This window comes from Anser brachyrhynchus (assembly GCF_964034855.1).
Source record: "Anser brachyrhynchus genome assembly, chromosome: 3".
NCBI lineage: Eukaryota > Metazoa > Chordata > Aves > Anseriformes > Anatidae > Anser > Anser brachyrhynchus.
In genome coordinates this window covers 20,462,804-20,484,305 of record NC_137696.1, presented here as the reverse complement: position 1 = coordinate 20,484,305, position 21,502 = coordinate 20,462,804, and the positions used below count along the sequence as shown (strand labels likewise).

Below are 21,502 nucleotides of genomic sequence, written 5' to 3'. Positions count from 1 at the left end.
TCTTCTTCCCAGGACTCCTAAGTGATTTATTCCTGATATACACTGAGCTTATATGATGATAGCCTGATTATCAGAGGTTGCTGACTATGTTTGCTTCCATCGACTCTAGCCACTGATGCACATGGTTAACACTTCTAGACGATCAGATTCCTGAAACCTAGTTCTCCTTTTTTCTTTTTTCCTTTTTTTTTCTTTTTTCTTTTTTTTTCATTTTTTTAAGCCCTTCCTGCAAGTAAGTAAGTAGATTTTAAAGTCATTACCATTTCACATATACACAAGCCACCACTGGCCTTACTAAATCTTCACATTGCACAGATACACGTATGATAACAAGGAATTCTATATTTAAAATAAGATTATTAGAAGAAACTTTATCCTGGGAATATATATATGTTTTAAGATTATTAAAATCTTCCTGGGAAAATTAATTACAACCCAATACAAACCACTAAAATAAAAGGGACCATCAGTCTCAGTGAAAGTACGTTGAACTCTCTAGGCATTGATCCAAATACAACTAATCAATATGAATTTTTCAATTGACTTTCCATTTCCATTAATGCCAAGACATGTGAAGTATTCCAAAAAGGACAATGAATTCATTTATCTTAAGACTGCACTTTTTCTCTGTTATGCTCACACACAGAAGTCTGATCCTCTTCCTGGCTTTACTCTGAATTATTTCTGTTCACTTGAAGGAAGGTCATTATACTTTCATAAATTAAAATTTCTATATATCATGCACATGTATAATAGAACCTAAGAGTCAGCTATTAAAAACCCGGTGCAGAAGAATACTGCATTTGTATAACTAAGAGACAGAGGGAGGGGAGCAGGAATAATAGTCCTTTATAGTTTGCAAAAAAGCTCCAAAAAATGGATAGGGAGTAATTTGACAGGACTTTTGCAGAATTTTCCATGAGTTTCAAGCTGGAAATGCACACCACTTGATTTCAGAATATTTTTCAGATATTGTTCAGAATATTTTTTGAACACAAAATTCAACACTTCATTTGAAGATATTCAATATTTCCCTAGTTTATGAAAGTATTTCGTATCGTATACAAAGCTGAACACATAGACAAGAAAATGGGAAACCGTTGATGTTCTTTTCAACCAAGATGATCTTTGAACCAAAGCTGATAAAAACTCACAAAAGCTTTCACTTGATCTTTGTTCATATCATTCTCATGGAAAAAGTTTCTAATGAAAAAATGCCTTTCCTGCAATATATATTATAATAGATGTAATATATAAATAGTTGGAACAAAGAGCACAAGCTGAATTTATTCATGATCCAAACCCCAATTTTCTATGAGACATAATGTGTTTCCTCTCATATGACTGTTCACCTCAGCCATTAATCATAGCTCTGAAGGATCTACAAACACATATTGAAAATCTAAATACAATACTGATTAATCTATCATTCCAGTACTGCTACAGCTTCAAACTATTTCTGACTAATTAAGTGTAACATACATGGCAAATATTCATACTGTCTATCTTTAATCATACCATACTTTTTCAGGTAACATTACAACATCTTTTAAAATAGCTTCCCATGCTTTTCTACCACAGTATTAATCTTACCAATTTACATTTTCTCTATAGTATTTTTTTTATCATAATATTAAATGGAATAAGATAAAAACCAACCACAGCATACCCTGAGTTTAATGATTTCTTTTTATTTTTTTACATTTACAATATACTAGGTAAGATTGTCACTCTTCTCTCACTGGAATTATGGGGAGGGATGTTTTCCTCAGCTTCCCTTAGAGGAGGGTTAGGACAATGCTTCAAAATGCTTCCACATCAGTCTGATTCCTTCTTTCAAACCTTAGGATGTTTACTAACAGAACAATCCTCACCACTTCACCTGCTTCAGTAAACCAATAATATCTCTAGCTTAGTTTAATTAGTAATTCACCCCACTTGAGTGATCCCAGTTTAGCTTCAATAGCTAGTGTCCTGTAGCTTAGTAGGCTTTTCTGGAATGACGAAGCTGTAAGATCTGAAACGCCCTACTGCCCTTCTCCTCCACAAGAACTTCCCATACTCAATTTCAAAACCAGCTGTAACCATAAAAACCAGAATATTGTTTTTATGCTTCCAAAACACTTAAATTTTAAAATAAATGACACAAACAGGGAAGACACAAAAACTGCTGACTCCATAAATCAGGCAGACAAAATATTACATTTTGGTATACAAAATCTTTCATTTTAACAATGAAAGATGGAAACATGGCATAATTTATAATTAAAATAAATTTTAAAAGTGTTTTAAGTCTATTGATGGAAATCTATTCTTCTCATCTTCACTAGTAGAGCAGTTATTACTTGTGCCGCATTGGAGAATGCCAGTTTGCAATATTACCAGCATTGCCAGACAGAACGATTTAACAAGATTTCTAAGCTCTTTGAAGCAATATCTTCATTGAACTCTATTTTGTTCCTCACCACAGAAAAGGTGGAAGTTTGAGGCTGCAACAGTACAGCGCTTGTGAAAGACGATGACGTACACACATATATATACTTTTCTGTCTAACGACTTTCTGTTTAATGGCAGAAGAGGAGAGAAAAAAAGCGTAGATAGGAATGGGAATCACTGACAGAACTACCTAAGGGCTTTAGAAGTTGGTGAAAAAGCCAAGCACAGAAGTGCTCATGGTGATTAATGGAACACTGCATGAATAAGCTGCTGCCTTTTTCCACTTGCCACAGGGATAGATGCAGACCATGCCGGAAGAAGGGGGAAAAAGGAGGATTATAGTAATTCTAAGAGCTCTCTGTCCTTTTTTCTACCAGGAAAAAAAGTGGCAGAAAAGAGGAGAAAGTGGCAGTAGAAAAACCCAACTTTTATACATGGTATCTATTTCCTGTTGAACTAGATCTTCCAACAGAAACTGCACAGGAGACTACTTCACCTCTATAACAGAAGTCAAGTGATAGCCATGAAAATTAATAGCTGCATCTCTGGATGACTAAACCGTATTAACACCCGTTCCTTGAAGCATAGGGGTGCATACCTATCACACACACAACCATACCTATACATCTTGGAATTTAAAATACTTCTATTGGAACTGTTAAACATTTGGTAGAAAAGCAGATTACGCATTTTTTGAAACATTTCTCATATTAACAATTGTTATTTGGGGAGATAAATGATCACTTAAAATAAATGTTTCTAAACTAACACTAAAGCTGTAATTCAGATGATCAAGTAACAATTTTCCAAATTAGAATATGTTATGAGCTTGATTTCATTATTAGGTTTACACCATCTTTAAGTAAACAGAATAATAAAGAGGGCAAGCACAAATTAGAATACTATAATCAAACTTGTAATTTACTCTTCTATTGCTAGAATGAAGAAGGTTAAGAGTAAACTCCCTCAGAGCTCTGTTCTGAAACATCCTGAACAAACACCCTCAACATGCTAGTGAGGACTATTATTTAAAATTTTTAGCTCAAAGCAATAGTTTCAAACTTTCTTTGTAACAACCCTGCTGAAAATACACTTCAAACCTATCTTTAGACACCTGTCCCAGATTTTGTCACTGGAGGAGATCCAAGTAATTAATAGCCTCCTGGTTAAAAAAAGATCAACAACAGACAAAAAACCAAAACATTTTATTTTATTGGAAAACTGAATCCCAGCACAATTAAATCATAACTATACCTGCGTTGCAGTGTTATAGTTGGTATAACAAGGTAGGTTATCTATGCACAGTGTATTTAAATATACACAGGCATTTATTTCAAGTGCTCATGCATATTTATTAGAAAGATATGTGAGTGAACGCATGGAAAAGAACAAGGAGAATTAGATTTTCCTCTCCTTCTAGTTCTTCCTCCTTCTGCTATTCACAACTTATGCTTGTTTCTGGTTATTCATTATAAAACTAAGTCATTCTTACTGGCTTTGGTGCAAGATGGAAGTTTCAAATGACACAATCCTTCTACTACATTTATTACAGCTATTTTAATACAGTTGCAAGCTATTGAAAAACTTCATTCCAATAAATTATTTTTCAAATATAACATATACATGGGCCTCTCCATTTCTACGTTCTCCTTTATTTTTAAAACTACGGTGCTTCACAATATCATACTTGGGTAAAATTCTCTGAAGACCCTATAGTTCCAATGACTTTAATGACATATTTTCTTAGGTCCCATGAGTATTTTTGAAAATGCTGATTTTCAACTTTCTTTTGAATCCTATCCTTGTTTGAAATAGATTCTTAGCAATTATATTCTAGAAGTTTTCCAAGATTTATCTAACAGCGATTAAAAAAATCCTGCAGATCTGACACCTTGCCAGATGTCAGGATTTCAGGTCAATCCCATAGTGTCTCCATTTTAGAATGAGAACAAAGAGGAGGAACTCTTGGAAGGTCAAGCCTCATTCTAGTGAACTTTCTGTATAGTTATCATGTATTTTTCTGTGAAGCACAGTGGGCTTCAGAGAGGTTCCCAAAGTCTGTTGCAAAGACAATAGTAGGAGGCCATAGTCACCTCACACAATAAACACATGCAGGAGTTTCAAAAGACCGGTAAAGATAATCTATGCTTTTCCCCATCTCTACTAAGCTGGTAGTTCTTCTGATAATAGAAAACTCTCAATTATTATTCTTTTATTTATATGCTACAGCATAGGTATAAGAAAGATATTTAGGTAAAAGCAACACTTATGACCGGGTAATAATTTTTGCACTTTGACATCCAACTCATAATTAATGAACCCAAAGTTTTGCTTTAAAATGGAAAAATCAAGGTTAGAGAGATTGCACAAATATGACTTGGTAGACTTTAGGTACAGTAAATCTACAATAAAATCATCCCTTTGTACGCTAATGACAAAGATAACACTATGAGTTGAAAGCATCACAGTTCTTCACAGTCAGTGTATCTGGTCTCAGGCTGCAAAGAAATGGGCAAATGATAACTAGGCACGTGATATTACAGATGGCTTTGGAAAGCAAACTTTTTTTTGATTGCTATTTAGCAATAATCCAATACTTGCCTTGAAAGATATGGGCTCTCACTTTTTCTGGCACCTGGGAGAACCTGCTTTGTTCACATTTTTATATTAAGATTTTACAATACTGGCCAGATGTTTTGTCTGTGTTTTTCAATGTAAGAGAATGGTATACACAACCTCGGATTTTTTTAAGGCCTTCTTTCTTTGTCTATTTACTCAAGTGAGTAAATAAATAAATAAAATAAAATAAAATAACCTTGGTCCACAATGCAGGAGTGCCTTTACAGAAATAAGGAGCCTGGGAAGACTGAATACCATAATTCCCTCTAGTTTTGAAAATGATCACTGCAGAATGTTTTCCGAGGGTAGAAGTGTAATTGGTTACAGATCAATAAGTAATTTCATTCAAAAGGAACTATTCTGTTTCTGAAAGTAGCAAGATTCTTAAATCAAAGTCAAGCTAATATATTAACAAATTTGGGACTGATCTAAACAACAACATTTTATACTGCCCTAGTTATGTTTATCTCAACTGATCATTTATTTATGTTGCCATAAAAATCCAGATGCTTTCAATTTTGATTGCTAGTTATTTGCTTTAGGGCAGCTGAAATTACTTTTTCAGACCTCCTAGCTTGACAATCTTGCTTTCTGCTTACAATTTATCATCACAATGGAATGGTGAAATCAGAGGATAAATTCTAGTATTAACAATAAGCACAGTCAATTGTGATATACCGTATTTCCTCTAGCAGATTCCAGATTAAATCCTCCAGGATTAATGCACCTTCTTCTGACATTGCTAAATCCCATTTTATGTAATTAGATTGCAGTAAACTCCTATATCTGTACATATGTCACAGTATGATTTTTAATTGAAAAGCCATATAAAGCAGAACTATATAAAGTATACAGTATTTTGAGAATGCCTGAAATCCTGTACACTACTGTATGCTATAAACCATCATCATCTAATTCACTATTAACCTTAAACAGTTCATTAGCAAAATGCTATACTTACATTAAAACTAACAAAAAAGCCCACCCAAAATATAAGAACAAGAATCAAGAGACAAGAATATTATTGAGACAAGAATAAAAACATGCATTTTTTGATAATACTTACAATATGCAGCTCTAAATAATCTCCAAGCCCAGTAGAACTGTCCACTCGTACCAACACAGCTTCTTTTTGAACAGTACTAAACCCTATTGCCAGTCTGTCTGCACGAGTGCTTGGACGATCATTAGGAGGCCACGTGTAAGTGATTTGTCCACCACCTTTGCTAAAGATATATGTTGTTCCCGCTGTAAAGGAGAAATAAAAGAGAATTAGTTCACTTGTGTCAATGCAAACGCACATGGAAATGATGTGCTCTACAAAAATCAAGATGTTCTCATATAGCAAATATAGTTGTAAAACAAAACAATACTATATTTCAACATGAAGGGTTCTTTATCTCTAAAAATTTTGCAGTAAGCTTAATGTTAGTGTTTTTATATAGAATATAGCATAACTGCATATACAGTGATTTAAAATACCATGACTCTGATTCAGAAATGCATTTTTATCCAGAAGAGTTCCTAAGCATATGCTTGAAATTAAGAACATGTTTCTGTCATGTGCAGAACAGGGATGAGTTGAACAAAATGCTTTTCCAAACTGGGCCTACATGGAGAAGAAATCAAGTAATTCCAGTTATCTCATGATTGACAAAAATGCAGCTCCATATATCAACCTTATTTACACAATGAAAATGATATGCTCTATATGATATGTCATTGTGCACAGCAAAGAGAGACATCAACAAATACAGTCAGATAAGACTTCTACAGATCTGAGGTTTATCAGCTTGTGACAGATGGAGATAACAAATGGAAGGATAAAAACATACCTTACATGTCAGGACAAAAATGCATCATTCTACCATCTAAGTAAACAATGGCATATTTCCATAATGCTTATTGTATAACTTATAAGTGTTTGCATATTATCTCCAAAATGCACTTAAAAAATCTGTAATTTTTTATTTTTTTTAAACGAGTGCTGTAATCTTAAACCACTTAGCTCTCAGGCACTTTAATTCATCACCTGCATATTTCCTGTGAACTAAAAGAGCAGCATATCTGGACACTTTCCATTTAAAACTTCTACCCTAACAATAGCATACACCATATAAATTGTGCATGTGCTCAGTCTTTCATTTATGAAGTCACTATAGGCTGTCCACTTCTTTTCTACAAAGATAGGTAAATGCTTAGGGAGATACAGAGCATAGTAAATACGGATGTCTGCTTTACTAGCTGTTCTAAGCTGGCTCTCTGTGTGGATACTGTTAATTTTATTAAATGTAATCCAGTTTATGCTCCACCAAATACTCTACAAACTTTCCATATCCACATAAGGAGTAAGTGCATAACATTGTAATTGTCATTTTCTTACTTTCTTAGATTGACCAAAAGTGCTGTGAGCCTAAAAGAGTATTTAAAAACCTTTGGAGATCTAGAATTTAAAGCTGAAAACAAGAAGGGTTGTATGGCTACACCAGTCTTTCAATTTCTAGATGTCTCAAAATCTTACTCTATTGCTGAGTGAGACTGCTTTGAGTCAGTCTCAAAGCAAAAAGGTCACTTGGTCTTTTTGAAATGATAACCTATATTTATTTCTAACATCTTTTCTTTTTTTTTTTTTTTCCATTACAATGCCATCATATTTTATGTACTGTGCATAGCATTTAAAAAATTTAGTAAAGCTCAATTTACATCAACACTCTTGCAGGACAGCACTGTGCTTCAAACAAATCGCTTGGCTTTTCTCTTGATAGCGAAATATAAACTTGTATGTGTTGTAGGAAAACTTGTCAAATCTCTTTAGCAAAGACAAACACAATAACAAATCTGGCATTTAAGTTTTAATTTACGCTCCAAGAGAAACTGTGGTTTATCATCAGTATGAAGAGTTGTGCAAGAGCAGTGAAGGTAAGGGCTGTGCCATAAAAAGGTTTGGTAGCAGACGCGCCAAAGGTGTCTGGTTTGGGAATCTGTGTGACAAAAACCTAACCTCCTACTCTCCCACCCCATCCTTCCTCATATGCAGTGCTCTGAAATGCACAATAATCCATTGCAGGCTATTCAGTAATGATGGCTGAATCTCCAGTTCTAGTATGTCCCAAAGCAAAGATACACGGGACAGGTAATATCATCCTTGATGGTCCCAAAGTTCTCACCTTTGCAGCTAGTGCTGACTTCAAACCTTGAGCCAGCTGAAGAGTGACAGAGTTTGGATCTTCATATGTGGAGGTCACATTGATATCTCTAGTGAAATGATTTATTCTGTATTGCTGAAAAACTAAGGGCTTGATCCAAAGCTCATTAAAAACAGTGACAGCCTTTCTCTTGACTTCATAAAATACCACATCAGACTGGGAATGAAGTTCTTGTAAATAACAAAAATGAGAAGGCTAACAAAAATCAACTCCTTACACCTCAATGTCACCAACCATAATGTTTGAGTAGTACATAAGATTTAAGTGGGAGGGCGTAATTCTCTTTTTCTTGGTTGTAACAGATGTGTTTACCCAATATAAAATACAAAGAAAAAGCCTGCCAAGCAATAGCAGAGTCATACTGAATAACATGACCCAGAAGTAAGTCTCCAGCTCTGAACAATGACAGACTCCGTTCTTGTTCAGCGTGAATCTTTGTTGCGTTTTTTTTGTTAAATGCTGCCCTTCGAATAAACAAATGAAGAGCATTTCACTCCATACTGCTGCAGCTTTGATGCCAAGGTCAATGTCAGTAGGGCTGATTAAATTTAACTGCAAATCTTAAACTATGTAGAAACAACATCAAAATTTTAGAAGTTATCTTTTATCCATAACAACATGTGGCTGATGTTATTTATGTCAAAACTTTCCTTTTTTTTTTTTAATAACTGTACATTTTGTAGCTTTTCACACTATCTTTGTGTCTTGTAACAGGCTCATTAATCCATGTTGATGAATACAGATTTGCCTTTGTCTAAGCTATACAGGGAGTCTCATTCTTTTAATTTCCTGTATTAATTTATTAAAAAAAAAAAAAAGAAAAAAAAAGGAAAAGAAATAAGTTCATAAGCTATTTGAGAATAGGTCCTCTAGTGTTTATGTTTCAAGAAAGACAAATATAATAAAGTAAAATATATTATGCTAGGATTGATCTCAGCTTATGTTCCAAACCCCCATTAACTATTAAAAGCCAGAAACTGAGCAGTTGTTCAAAACTACCTTGTTTACTATCAATTTTGGATGTGAAGAAACAACAGAGGAAACCTAATTCGCTTGCTCCATAAAATGATTTTATGGTCTCTGAGAAACCTTGTAATGTCTCTGCCATTCTTTCAGAACATTGTCACTGAAAACCAGCCATCTTCCTTCCCTCTTATAGCTTATGGCACTGTGTTGTTTGGGATTTATCATCTCCAGAGAATTGAAAGCTGCAGAATTAGTCAAGAATAGCAATGCCATCAGCACAGTACTTACAAGTAGGCAAGTTTGTAATATGCCAGGATATCTCTCTCAGCCACAGAATTTACTGAGTAATTCTTTATGTGTCCATGCATCTACACAATGTCCATACAGCTCTTTGAAATTCTGAACGGTGAATGCATGGTTCCTATTGTAACAAACTGCCAGTGGTCAAGATACAGTAATGGTTTTTAATGGCCTCAGTCTCTCAAGTCCTATTTGTTTGCAAAATTCATCTTTATGAAATAGTGTGTTTATTTCAGCACAGCCTAGCAGCAACTCAAGGACATCTGCTTACCTATACAGTATTAAGCAGATAAATATTTTGTTTAGTACCCATTTACTGTATCTATTACTGTGTATGACTGCAATGCTTTTCAATATTTATCCCTCTGAAGTCACATCTGATATAGTTTAACAGTTTTCTCAAATCATCAACAAATCAACAGCTTTCTACATTCCTTGCGTTCATCTCAATTTTGTGTTTAAGGTATATTACACCAAAGGGTAATTTACATAGTTCAATTTTTCCCCTATAATGTCAGTAACTTAATGGTTATTTTCAACAGGAAAATGGCAGGCTTAAGATGCCTATAAAGTGAAAGTGATGGTTTTATTGAGCTTTGGACCCCAACAAACTGTGGTTTGTGTGTACTGTGTGTGTACTGTAGTTATTCTACCACAGTACAGCTTGAAAACAAAAGACTGAAGCCTGCAAATGTCAATAATGAAAATTCTTAGTTGTCCTGTCATTAATATTAATTTTTATATTATTAAAAAAAAAAAGGATAAACATTACTGGTTATAACAAGAAATTACTCAATATAATTATCTTCCTTCTGTATGTTATCAGTATTTTCTTCATTCTGGGCTAGAATGTGAACCCTTTTACTCCCATTGGTAAGTAATTACTTGCATTGATAAACTTGCTGAATCCAGTGAGACTCTGTGTGCAGGCTACTACTAATTACCAGGAGTGAAGAATTTACAGTACAAATCTATGTATACACATTTGCAAAAACATCTATACAGAGACATTAATCACACTTGCGGTGTTCAGTGGAGCATGTAAGTCTCCATTTAATACTTCTCTTTATTCTTTCTATTACATATTTTCATCTTGTCCATGGCTGAAGTTTCAGAAAAGTACAAAAATTTCCATATGTATAACTTTACAGATTTCTAATATAAATAAAGAAATGAAAGCTTTAAGTCTAAAACATGACCTTGCCAGGGGAAGCGAGAGGGAATGATTAAAAATAATTAGTGGATCATTTTTATGATGGGTTACAAACCAACTCTTCTGTGTGTTTCTTCTTAGACTCTGATATGTTATTAATTATTTACATAAAACAGAGAATATATGCCACAGGGCTGAGGTGAGGAGAGAACAGCCATTAGGGCTAACCATAGGAAGCAGTTTGGAAGGGCTGCTGGAAGAAGTTTTTCAAACTAAAGATTACATTAAACTGAACACTTCCTGAAAGCCTCTTGGCCTCTCCCCCCTAACCCAATAAGGAGCCTGAATGTGGAATGCAACTGCTTTGCTGTAAAAACTACGTGAGGCTACTTTAAGTATCATCTGTTCAAAAGCACAAGAGGTGTACTGGATGGAGTTTTTCAAATGGATCATTGCCCTCCAAAAAGCTCAAGCCAAAGTTGTAAGAATGGAGAAATGTCTCCTTTTCTGGCCAGGTACCTCTTAGACTGCTGGACAATAGGGTACAAGAGTATATTTAAAATGTTCCTTTGACCACATTCATCTTTGCAAACCCTAGAAGGTTAGGATTTTCCTGAAAACTGAGTGCTTCATCTCCGCTGCTCCTTCACAGTCACCCTCTGCCCCTGCTCCATGTGGGGTCCCTCCCACGGGATGCCGTCCTTCCCAAACTCATCTTGCGGGGGCTTCCCACAGGCAGTAGGTCTTCAAGAACTGCTCCCACATGGCTCTGTACCACGGGGTCCATTCCCCAGGAGCAAACTGCTCCAGCACGGGTCTGCCACAGGTGGCAGCTCCCCCCAGACTCCCTGCTCCTGCGTGGGCTCCTCTCCACAGGCTGCAGCTCCGGCCCGGGGCCTGCTCCTGCGGGGGCTCTCCATGGGCCGCAGCCTCCTCCAGGCCACATCCACCTGCTCCACTGGGGGCTCCTCCATGGGCTGTAGCGTGGAGATCTGCTCCATGTGGGGCCCATGGGCTGCAGGGGGATAGCCTGCTCCATCAGGGGCCTCTCCACAGGCCGCAGGGGAACTTGTGCTGCGTGCCTGGAGCACCTCCTGCCCTCCTGCTGCACTGACCTTGGGGTCTGCAGGGCTGCTTCTCACTCCTCCCTCTCCCAGCTGCTGTTGTGCAGCAGTTTTCTTTCTTTTTCTTCAATCTGCTCTTACAGAGGTGCAAACAACATCATTTATTGGCTCGGCTCTGGGCAGAAGCAGGTCCCTTTGGAGCTGGCTGAAACTGGCCCTTATCTGACATGGGGCAGCTTCTGGATTCTTCTCATGGAGGCTACCCCTACACTCCCCTGCTACCAAAACCTTGCCATGTAAACCCAATACAACTGTAATCTCACAAACTGCACAGCATAATTTCTCAGTAGTTACATTAACTGATTCGCTGATCATTCATTCTATCAGAGTAACTGGAAGAAGACTCACTGACCAAACCAGTATTGACATAGGCTGTTAGTGGTTTTGCTCATGAATACCTTCATTTATGATCTCATCTTGCCACTTCAGGTAAAGACACTGAAGAAAATAAAGAGAATGGAAGATGTCTGTGGGTATATCATCAGCCTTCTGCAGCACCCACATTTCACTAAGCAGTAAAGCTCAAAACTCAGCTTTTCTGCAAAAGAGACTGAAGCCACACCATGTGTACAGCAGTTGCTGCTAGCTGAATCTGCAAACTTCCAACATTGCTTATGATACTACTGCACTCCCTGCTTAGTTTAGTAATGCACTGATTGTAATCTAGAACTGGAGCCTATTTCATAGCATGGGACATGTCTTAAAAGTTATACTCAAGAGGTTTCACCCAAACAATAATTAGATGAGGGTGACCTCAACCAGCTTAAAGATCAGCTGAATTAATTTATTAAAATGAATAAACAAAGCAGTATGTCTGGTATGTACAAGATGCTGAAACAGAAGAGTCATCACTCATTGCTGCTGTCATCTGCCTCTTCCAGATTATCTATCAACCAGTCAATGCCACTATTAAGCAAGTAGAGAAGACACAGCCTTCTACACATCTTGGTAAACAGAAACAATGCTATGTAGCTATTAATTAAAACACATCTTTATGTTATATCATAAAACTTTCTTCCCAGACCACTAGAGAGACTCTGATTTGCTTTATCATATCCTACAAGGCTTTTCATCACACTACATCCAAGGTTTGTCAGGGATCTATAAAACAGCACTGTGCATGGCTTATTATATTCAGCTATCCCCAAGGGCTGTCTCCAGGTAAAGGTCTCTGTGATAATAGAAGAACAGTCTCAAGTCAAACTGAGCATCCTGGCCTTTGCAATGACATTTATTGCAGATTCAATGCAGTAACACAGAAGCCAAGTCTTTTCCTCAGACCACAACAGTTACTATAAGTATCTTAATCAGCTCAGCCCTGTTTTCCACCTCCACACACATACAAACAACAACAAAACCACAAACAAACCAAGAAAAACACTCCTATTTTACTCCTCCTTTCCTCCAATCTATGACAAAGGTATTTGGACAGTATTGTGACCTAGTACACCTGTAGGTGGCACAACAGCACTCTGACTTGTCTAAAATGTCTAGGGTCTTCCCACAATTTGACTTTCCGGCAACAGACTCTTGACTGAAGGGAGAGATCAACCTGACACTGGCCACTGGTTTGATTGACCTACGTGCAACTCCACCTTCGGCTTTAGCCACTTGAACTACAGCATGGTCTGATACTGGTTAAATCTCTGCATTTGCTGAGAACTCAGTGGAATGCTTCTCCATTAACAAAGTCGTATCATATCTTACCCACTAATGCAAGACAGAAATGTTTTTTCCACGCAGGGAAATTGTCAAATATATTTAAAATATTGTAAATGTTGAAGATACTATACAAATACAAACCCACTTGTTTCTGACTTTGTGCTTTGTAACTCATAATTTATATTGTATATTGCATGCCATAATGAAGAGGGGAAAAATACTCCATTCCATTTCCAATTATTCTAGTAATTTTAATTCCCTAGTTTTAAATGTCCTATTTTTAGAAAATTTCTCTGTGGAAGATAAGATTATGGGGTTTCACAACCTATCTGCTCCCTTTGCTCATCCTCCATCAACTTTTCAATCTAATAGTCAAGATCAGCCAAATTTGAGATATAGGTAGGCAGAAATTTCAAACATTTTCTCTTATCACATTATAAAAATCAATAAATAGGTAAAAGAAAACTCTATAGAGCTCAACCACTATAATTTTTGCTTGACAATAGCCTGTAGGGACCTTTACAGTTGCATATTGGTAGGCCAATCAATACACTTAGTGTGCTGTGTTAGCCAGACATTTGGGAAAGGCAGCATTCCATAAGAAATCAGGATTCATTATTTTTGCTGGTTTTGGAACAACATGTTTCAAGGCAAAATGTTTGTCTAAAATGAGGATATCTAGTTCTATTGATTTCAGTAGGGTCACTAAGGGATAAATAACTAAAATTTGTGAGCATTGACGGTTCGACAGATGTGCATACCCATAAAGAACACCTCTTATGCAGCCTTTATCAGTATTATAGGTTACCATCATTCTTACCATTATAAATAACATAAAAGGTTAAAATCAAAATGTCAAATAATTTAAAGGATTTTCCAACTGGAGTGAGATTCTAATAGCTTTACTCAAGTAGCATCTTACACCTTGAATGACCCCATTGATTTAGATTAGATCACTTAACTGGAGTAAAGTACTACACAATTTAAGTAGGCATATTAAACTTTCAATTTAAACAAGCTTTCAGTTGTGTTTAAAATGAATATAATTTTCAGAAGGACCTTAGCTAAGCAAGAGCTGGCTGAAAGGACTCCTAACAGTATGTAGAAATTAGAGTATCCGTTCATCTGATTTACTAACAAAACATGAGTCAATTTAGAGAATGACAATGGACTTGGCAGTATTTAGGCACCAATTCTATACAATTATTTTGATTAGCTTTAAAATGTGCACAATAAAAAAGTTCTGGGTTTTGTTCATCGTTCATCTCATTACTGTGTTCATTTATATAAAAGCTATTATTTCTTTTATGAAACAGTACAGCCTTTCTAAAGCAAATCTGACACAGACTGGCAAAAGATAATTATTGCTCTTCTCCAGAATCTCTCAGATTAAAATTTTTTTACTGGCTGTCTATTTCCTATTACGTTCCCAGTATGGATGGTTGTTCAAAATTAATTTCTGTATGAAATGTAAACCAAGTAATTCCCCATTAATGCCTCACATCTTTATGTAACATGGATGGTTAGAAAAATATATATTTTTGGAAATCAAAGCTTGCTTTAAATGTCATGCTGTAGTCAACATGAAACATTTTTACCCATTATAACTCTATTAAAGGTAAAAAGGATACAATGTGTCTGCCTCTGAAAGCTTGCCAAAAAGTCAGATGGAAATTAGAAGTCAAATGTCTTATAAATAAGGGAAGGCCTTAGTATAATTATATTATTATTATAATTATATATTATTATATTATATAATAATTATAATTATTATATATAATAAGGGAAGGCCTTATTCCTCCTACAACCTTGTCTACATATAGGTAAAGATAAATTTCTTGAACAGTGTCCAAAAAAGTAGAAATGGTGTTGTCAGGAAACACATATGAGAAGGCAATGAATGAGATGAATTTTTTTTAGACAGTATGTAAAGACGGTATCAGAGTGAAGAATTAAATCAGTAAACTCAAATAGTTTTGAAGACAATAGGACTGCCTTGGTCCCAAAAGGTCCAGATAGGACTGCCTTGGTCCCAAACTCCTTACATTAGGAAATGTCAAGTTCCTATACTTCAGTTTAACCACTGTTATTAAAGACCATTCAAATACATGGACTGTGCATGCTTCTTATGTCATTTGCTTCTTAAGGTTTATTAGTGGTGCACACATATAAAAAGAATGTAGTTAAGGTGCTGGTTAGCTGAAGGGATTTGTGACAGGATGCAGGAACTAGGACATTAGCTCAAATACTACACAGGTTGATAGAGATCAAATGATCAAATGTTGATACCATCCTGTGGTGGCCTATATGAAATCATTCAGTGGTTCTGGTCCAGGGACCTTACAATCTCAATAGATATCAGGCAAATGCTAAAAATTCTGCAAGCCAAGTAACTGGAGTTAGAGTTTCCAAGCTTGCTGACTCAACTGGGAGGCCTGCAAGTTGAAGACAAAACTGCTTATGCACCAAGATTTGAACAGATCTCACAAAAAAGTAGCTCTGCACAGATGTATATACAAATCAAAAGTCAGTAGAATAAAACGTGAAATTCAATTTGAGGTTGTTTTTTCTCTGTATAGGTCCATCAAAATTTCAAAGAAATCTTTCATATTTTCAAATAATTTAATAAAAATGTCATGATTTCTGGCAAAGCAGTGTCTGAAGTTGCTTTTATTCAAGCACCTACTGCAGTGTCCCAATTTTCAGAAGTGTTGCAGCATTTCTGGTGACCTTTAAAAAAATCAAACCTCAGTTCTTTAAATGAAGAAATTGAACAAATGTTTGAAAAAGCTGATCTGAAGTTATTTAATTATGTTACAATGTTCAGGAGGTCAACTTCAAATGTTGAGTGTGTTTTTAGCTAAAGTTATTATTTCCTTTTGTTTTGTTTGAAAACCATTCTTAATGCCTTCCTTGTGAATACAATATTCCAGTTATCCTTTCTTTTATTAATTTATTTATTTTAAAATAATATTTATATTATCTCCCTCACTAAATGCACTTCCTAGTGTATCTCATCATTTAGTCTTGAGAAATCATAAAAAGTTTCGGGAGCTCTCATATTAGTAAAAACTTAGAAGAAATGCATAGCAGGCTGAAAATAAAAGTGAAGCTAACTGCAAGCCTGTTAAATGCATTGAAAAATGATACAAGCACAACAAGGATGACAGATGCCAGACTACTGGAATAAGATAAGGTGCTTCTAGTACCCGCAGAAAAAACACAGTATTGGCAACATTGCAGGTGTTGCTGAGATGGAACCTCTTCTAAAAATAAAAAGTTGTGCTATGGGTAGTATGCAATGAAGTTTGATATTGTTTGAAAATGTAGTGAAGAGTAAGATGTTCTGTGGTGTACATGCTCTCCTCCGGATAACTTAATTACTAATAGCTATCAGAAAAAAATATTATTGTGGTACAAATAGCACTTCTGAACATCTTTAAGTATACATACATAGGCAATAGCTGAAGAAAACCAGAAAGAACATAATTTCTTAGATCTGTTACATCCTTAATTGTAAAAAATTGCAAGCATTCTTCTAACAAAAGCAAAAAGTAACATATTAAATCTTTGGACAAACAGAGCTTAACCATCGATGAAGCACGTGGATCTACCATGGAAGCAGCTGATCAATAACAAAATTTCATGACATTTCATCTGATTTCATACATAGTGTAGTAACTGATTTTAAAAATCTTCTAATTTTAAAAGCAAAGTTAGTCTTCACCAATATTACGTGCATTCAAACCTTGGAAAAGTATCAGGAAAAAGAGGAATATAGTGTAAAAATATCTGGCTGATTATCTCAAGAGAAACCCAGAAATAAAAACAAGCCCCTACAAATGATACTCTATCTGGAAAGATCTCCTAGTCATTATCGGAAGGACTGGTTTGGGGACATCAGTGTTTACTTATGTTATCAAATTTGCACATGAAATAAATACTGTTTAATAGGAGCACACAGATATGGCTGTATTTGAATCTTTAAGGTGATTATACCATTATAATAAAAGCTGGCAGGTGCCAGCCAGGTTGAGACAATTCACTTCCTTCCTATTTCTTTCTGTCCTGCTACATAATAGATTTCCAGTTGTGGTCTGGCACAAAAATGCTATATGCCTTGTCATTATGATAATTGCTATCATTCTTCTTTGGGAAGTCCTTATGCTGTTGTTTGTAAGCAACAATTCCCTGCCAACTTCAGAGGATAAAGAGCCACAGTGAAAAATAAGCATCTTATGCTTTTCACTGTTTTACACAGTTGCGTAATCAGGGAACACAGTTTAATCACCGAATCCCACAGTACTGTTTGGAGAGAACCTGACAAAACAGTTTTGAGGTGTCAGCTAGTCATTCATCTCAATGGGGTCTAACTGAAGTGTCCACTAGGATACTTCATATGCCAGTACTATAAGCTATGACCATTCATGGATGCAAGAAAGGTAAGCAGTTATTACCCTCTGAAGACTAACCCGGCCTAATTAGAGCAGTCATTTTGTGTAGGCTCTTCACTTCCAAAGTTCTGTCTGGAGGAAGTTATGAATGTTTATTTTTCATGAAATGGTGATCAGTCTTCAATAGTTTGGGAAGCCTTACTTTTTAAAACACTTTATTGTAATACACACAAAGATGTTTATAGCCCCTCAAAACTATAAGCAACACCAATGCACTTGAAAAATTATTCTCTGCAGAAATGTGCTCAGAGATAATCAATTTTTCAACAAACATTCATATCATTTTGTGGAGGAAAAAAAAAACAAAACAAAATGAAACAGAACATTTGCCAACAAAGAAAAAAATAATTACTCCAACACAATAAAAAAGAATCTTGCAGAATCAGCTAAGGGATAATAATATGGAATTTTGGGGGACTCCTGCACTACTTTATTTCTTTTAGAGATGTTTCTGCATCTCACACAAAGAGTAGATCCACTGACAACATCCAAACATTGAAAAGTGATTGCATGCCAATTGATCTGATATGTTAAACTAAATTTTACAATTCATAAAAGAAGTCTCTCTGTCTGTCTTATAAATGTACAAGTAATGAACATCAATCAGAAATTAAGATTTTTTATTTAAATCTAGAACAATTTGTTCATATCCTGTTTAGTTCCCAAAGGACACTACATAGCCCTTGCTCATACAGACTGGAGTCTCAATAAGGTGGCTATTCAATGAGAGGCTGGCTTTGTGATGTTTTTGCCAGAATTTGTAATAACAATCCAACCTAAATGCTGCAGTTAAACAAGAGAGTAGTATTTTTGGAATACCCTGCTGTTCTAAAGTGCATTGTGAATATTAACATATTCTAGTAAATTAGTTTGTACTCATTATCATAAGCAATTACTTACTGTTTAGATGCTGTTGATATTAAATTGGCAAGCAATTTGCAAGAATTAATACACAACATAAAAAGCTTTTCAACATTCTAACAGTATGAAAAGACAAATATTTCTAATAATATTTTATTATGTCCGTTATATACAGGGATATCTGTATATAAAAACTCTGTATATTTCTTCCTATCTGGTATCTTCTCTTCTACAACAGGTAGATGACTACCTGAGTGACAAACTCCGTATAGACTTTGTTTTAATACTGTGGAGTAAACCAGAAATATCTCATGCCAAATGTGGCAGGGACATCTCATTCATGCTGAAGGAGAAACTCTTTTCATGTTTATTTTTGAAAATAATAGTTTAGAAAATAGATCAATGTGATATATGTGAGAGAAGTTTTTTGCTCTCAAAACTATTACTTGTTCCTGATCTAATTCTGTAAGATGACAAGGTTAAATTAACATCCTTGTCTTCAAGATACACATAGGAACAGAACAAGGTGTGGAGAACTTGTCCCACTTTTGGCAACTTCATCCTGTTTCTCATCAGTCCAAACAGGCAGTAATGAAATAACCGAAGTTACCTCAAAATAAAGTGAGAAAGCAACCAGCCCTCCTTTTCTGAGGTACTTAGTAAATGTTACAGAGAACTTCCTAACAGCTCTACTTAGCCACAGAAAAGGTACAGAACACAGAGCATGAGGCAAAGATAACAAATTGTTTTGTGGGGAGCTTAAAACAGTGGGAACAATTTTCCTTGTTATTTAGTTTACATTTTGGCCCAAGTTTCAAGATAATTGGGTCCCAGCTGAGAAGTGCAGCATGTCTTTTTTGCTTGCATGACACCATTCCTCATGTTGGTCCACACAAGTGCCGAGTGAGTAACATAGGCCTCCCAGAGCATGTCCAAGAAAGGGATTAAACACGGGGATTTAGAATAGGTTTCTGCTTCCTCTAGGCCAGCCTGCATAGCTGAGGAGCAAAGAAGAATGAGCATCCAACAGTCGTATCCACTGAGTGTCTCAAGGTTGGCCCTCTTGATTCTGGACGGACACATTGATCCTTAAGCTCCCACTAAGCAGAGAGACCTCAGTATGTCCAAACCTAATTTCAGACCCGTGCTTTAGTCAGTAATACAGTCAAAGATCCTGATCTGATGGGATAAGAATCTATTTCAATTGCAGTCTGCTAGTTGAGGGTATGAGATTGTAAACTGTTTGCATGGGCATTGTGACTACCTACCTGTTTGTACAAAACTGTCTTTAATGCAACTGTGAACCTTAATGGGGACCTTGGGAATCCAGTATACCATAAACAAACCAAGGTAGTTTAAGTAATTCCCAGAAAACATTTCTAAAAATATAACTTCTGATCTCAGGTCTCAATCTTTCAAGCTACGTTTCAGTCTCAAACCAATTACTGTAACCATCTTACCTCATAAAATACACAAGACTGTAATAGGAACACTAATGCACCCTTAACTCTGTGAGCACAATGGTCCCTGTCTGCCATGCTCAATTATGCATTCTTCTATTATGTATTATTGGGTGGAAATATCTTTGGTAAAAATAGTCATCATTTAAAAAAAATCATTTAGTCAGTTCTTAAAAAGCTGAAGCACTTTTTGCATCTTTCTTATTATTGCCTTAAAAACAAATTTCTAAATTATTCTTTTTTGAAAACATCAAACTTTCCAATTAGCCTTGTGAATTTAGACTGTATGACCTTCAGAACTAAAAATGATGTGTGCCTTGGTCTCTGAAACAACGTACTGAAGTTCTTATCTGATTAACAAATCCATTCTTTTTTTCATATTGATCTTGAATAGTAAAAAACATTTGACAACTGTCTACAATGAGGGTGCTTCAGATAAAGTGATATACACAGAGTAGGACCTCAGTCCCTCCATATTTCCCCTTTCATCAGTCCTCCATCCCCGCTTTCTTCTAATCTTAATCTGCAAGAGTTCCGATGAATTCTTTGATTTCTAATGATGTGGCAGAAACGGTGATCAGCTGTCAGAACCACAGGTTGTGTCTCCAAACAGCTCTCCTCTCCTGCTTGGGGGGAAAAAAAGACATGACCTTACAGCTGATGTTCAATATCCATATCCTTAAGCTACTAATTCCTTGCACAGTAAAAGATAAGAAATGGCAGCCTCAAAGATGATGTATAAATGCATACAAAGGAATATTTTATTTTCAGAAATCCTAAAAGAGCAATGCCTACATATTTTTGAGAAATCCAGACTCATCTACATCTAGAACCTTGGCTGTACATGAAATTTAGTGGTAGGATTGTTAGACTTGAATTATAATGAAAAAGAAAAATTACTTAAGCAGCAGTTGCTATTTGTTCCTATTAAACTCCACTGACTTAAATAGGTTCAAATTTGGCTTCTCTATTATCTGCATTACACAAAATCTTATCAGTGATGAAAAATGTCATGTTTCATAAAAAAGAATCTTTCCCAAAGTCTCATTATCTTACAATATAGAAAAACTGGGAGAATCTGAACTTTCACTAACAAAAAGGAGATTTTTAGAATTAACAGCTGAGATGAAAATTTCTATATGGAACCCTAAAATAGCCTTAAAAATAAAAGAGGAATGCTTAATTATGTTTTACACCACTGTAAATGAGGATTTTTATGTTACACAGCAGTTTGCTTTTCAACATCTCACAAACAATTCTC

At 35.6% G+C, this 21,502-nt stretch overlaps 1 protein-coding gene across 36 annotated transcripts in view; it reads right to left on the bottom strand.

Annotated features, from left to right (window-relative positions):
• NRXN1 (neurexin 1) overlaps nucleotides 1-21,502 on the bottom strand; it is a 725,132-nt gene that overhangs the window by 217,347 nt on the left and 486,283 nt on the right. For 35 of the 36 annotated variants that reach the window (XM_080583915.1, XM_080583904.1, XM_080583905.1 and 32 more), the window contains one exon: nucleotides 6,122-6,303. In XM_080583915.1, coding sequence (XP_080440041.1) covers nucleotides 6,122-6,303 — 182 coding nt within the window. Of the gene's footprint in view, nucleotides 1-6,121; nucleotides 6,304-8,998; nucleotides 20,865-21,502 lie in introns of those variants that run through there. The other variant, XM_080583918.1, reaches the window with a different exon arrangement.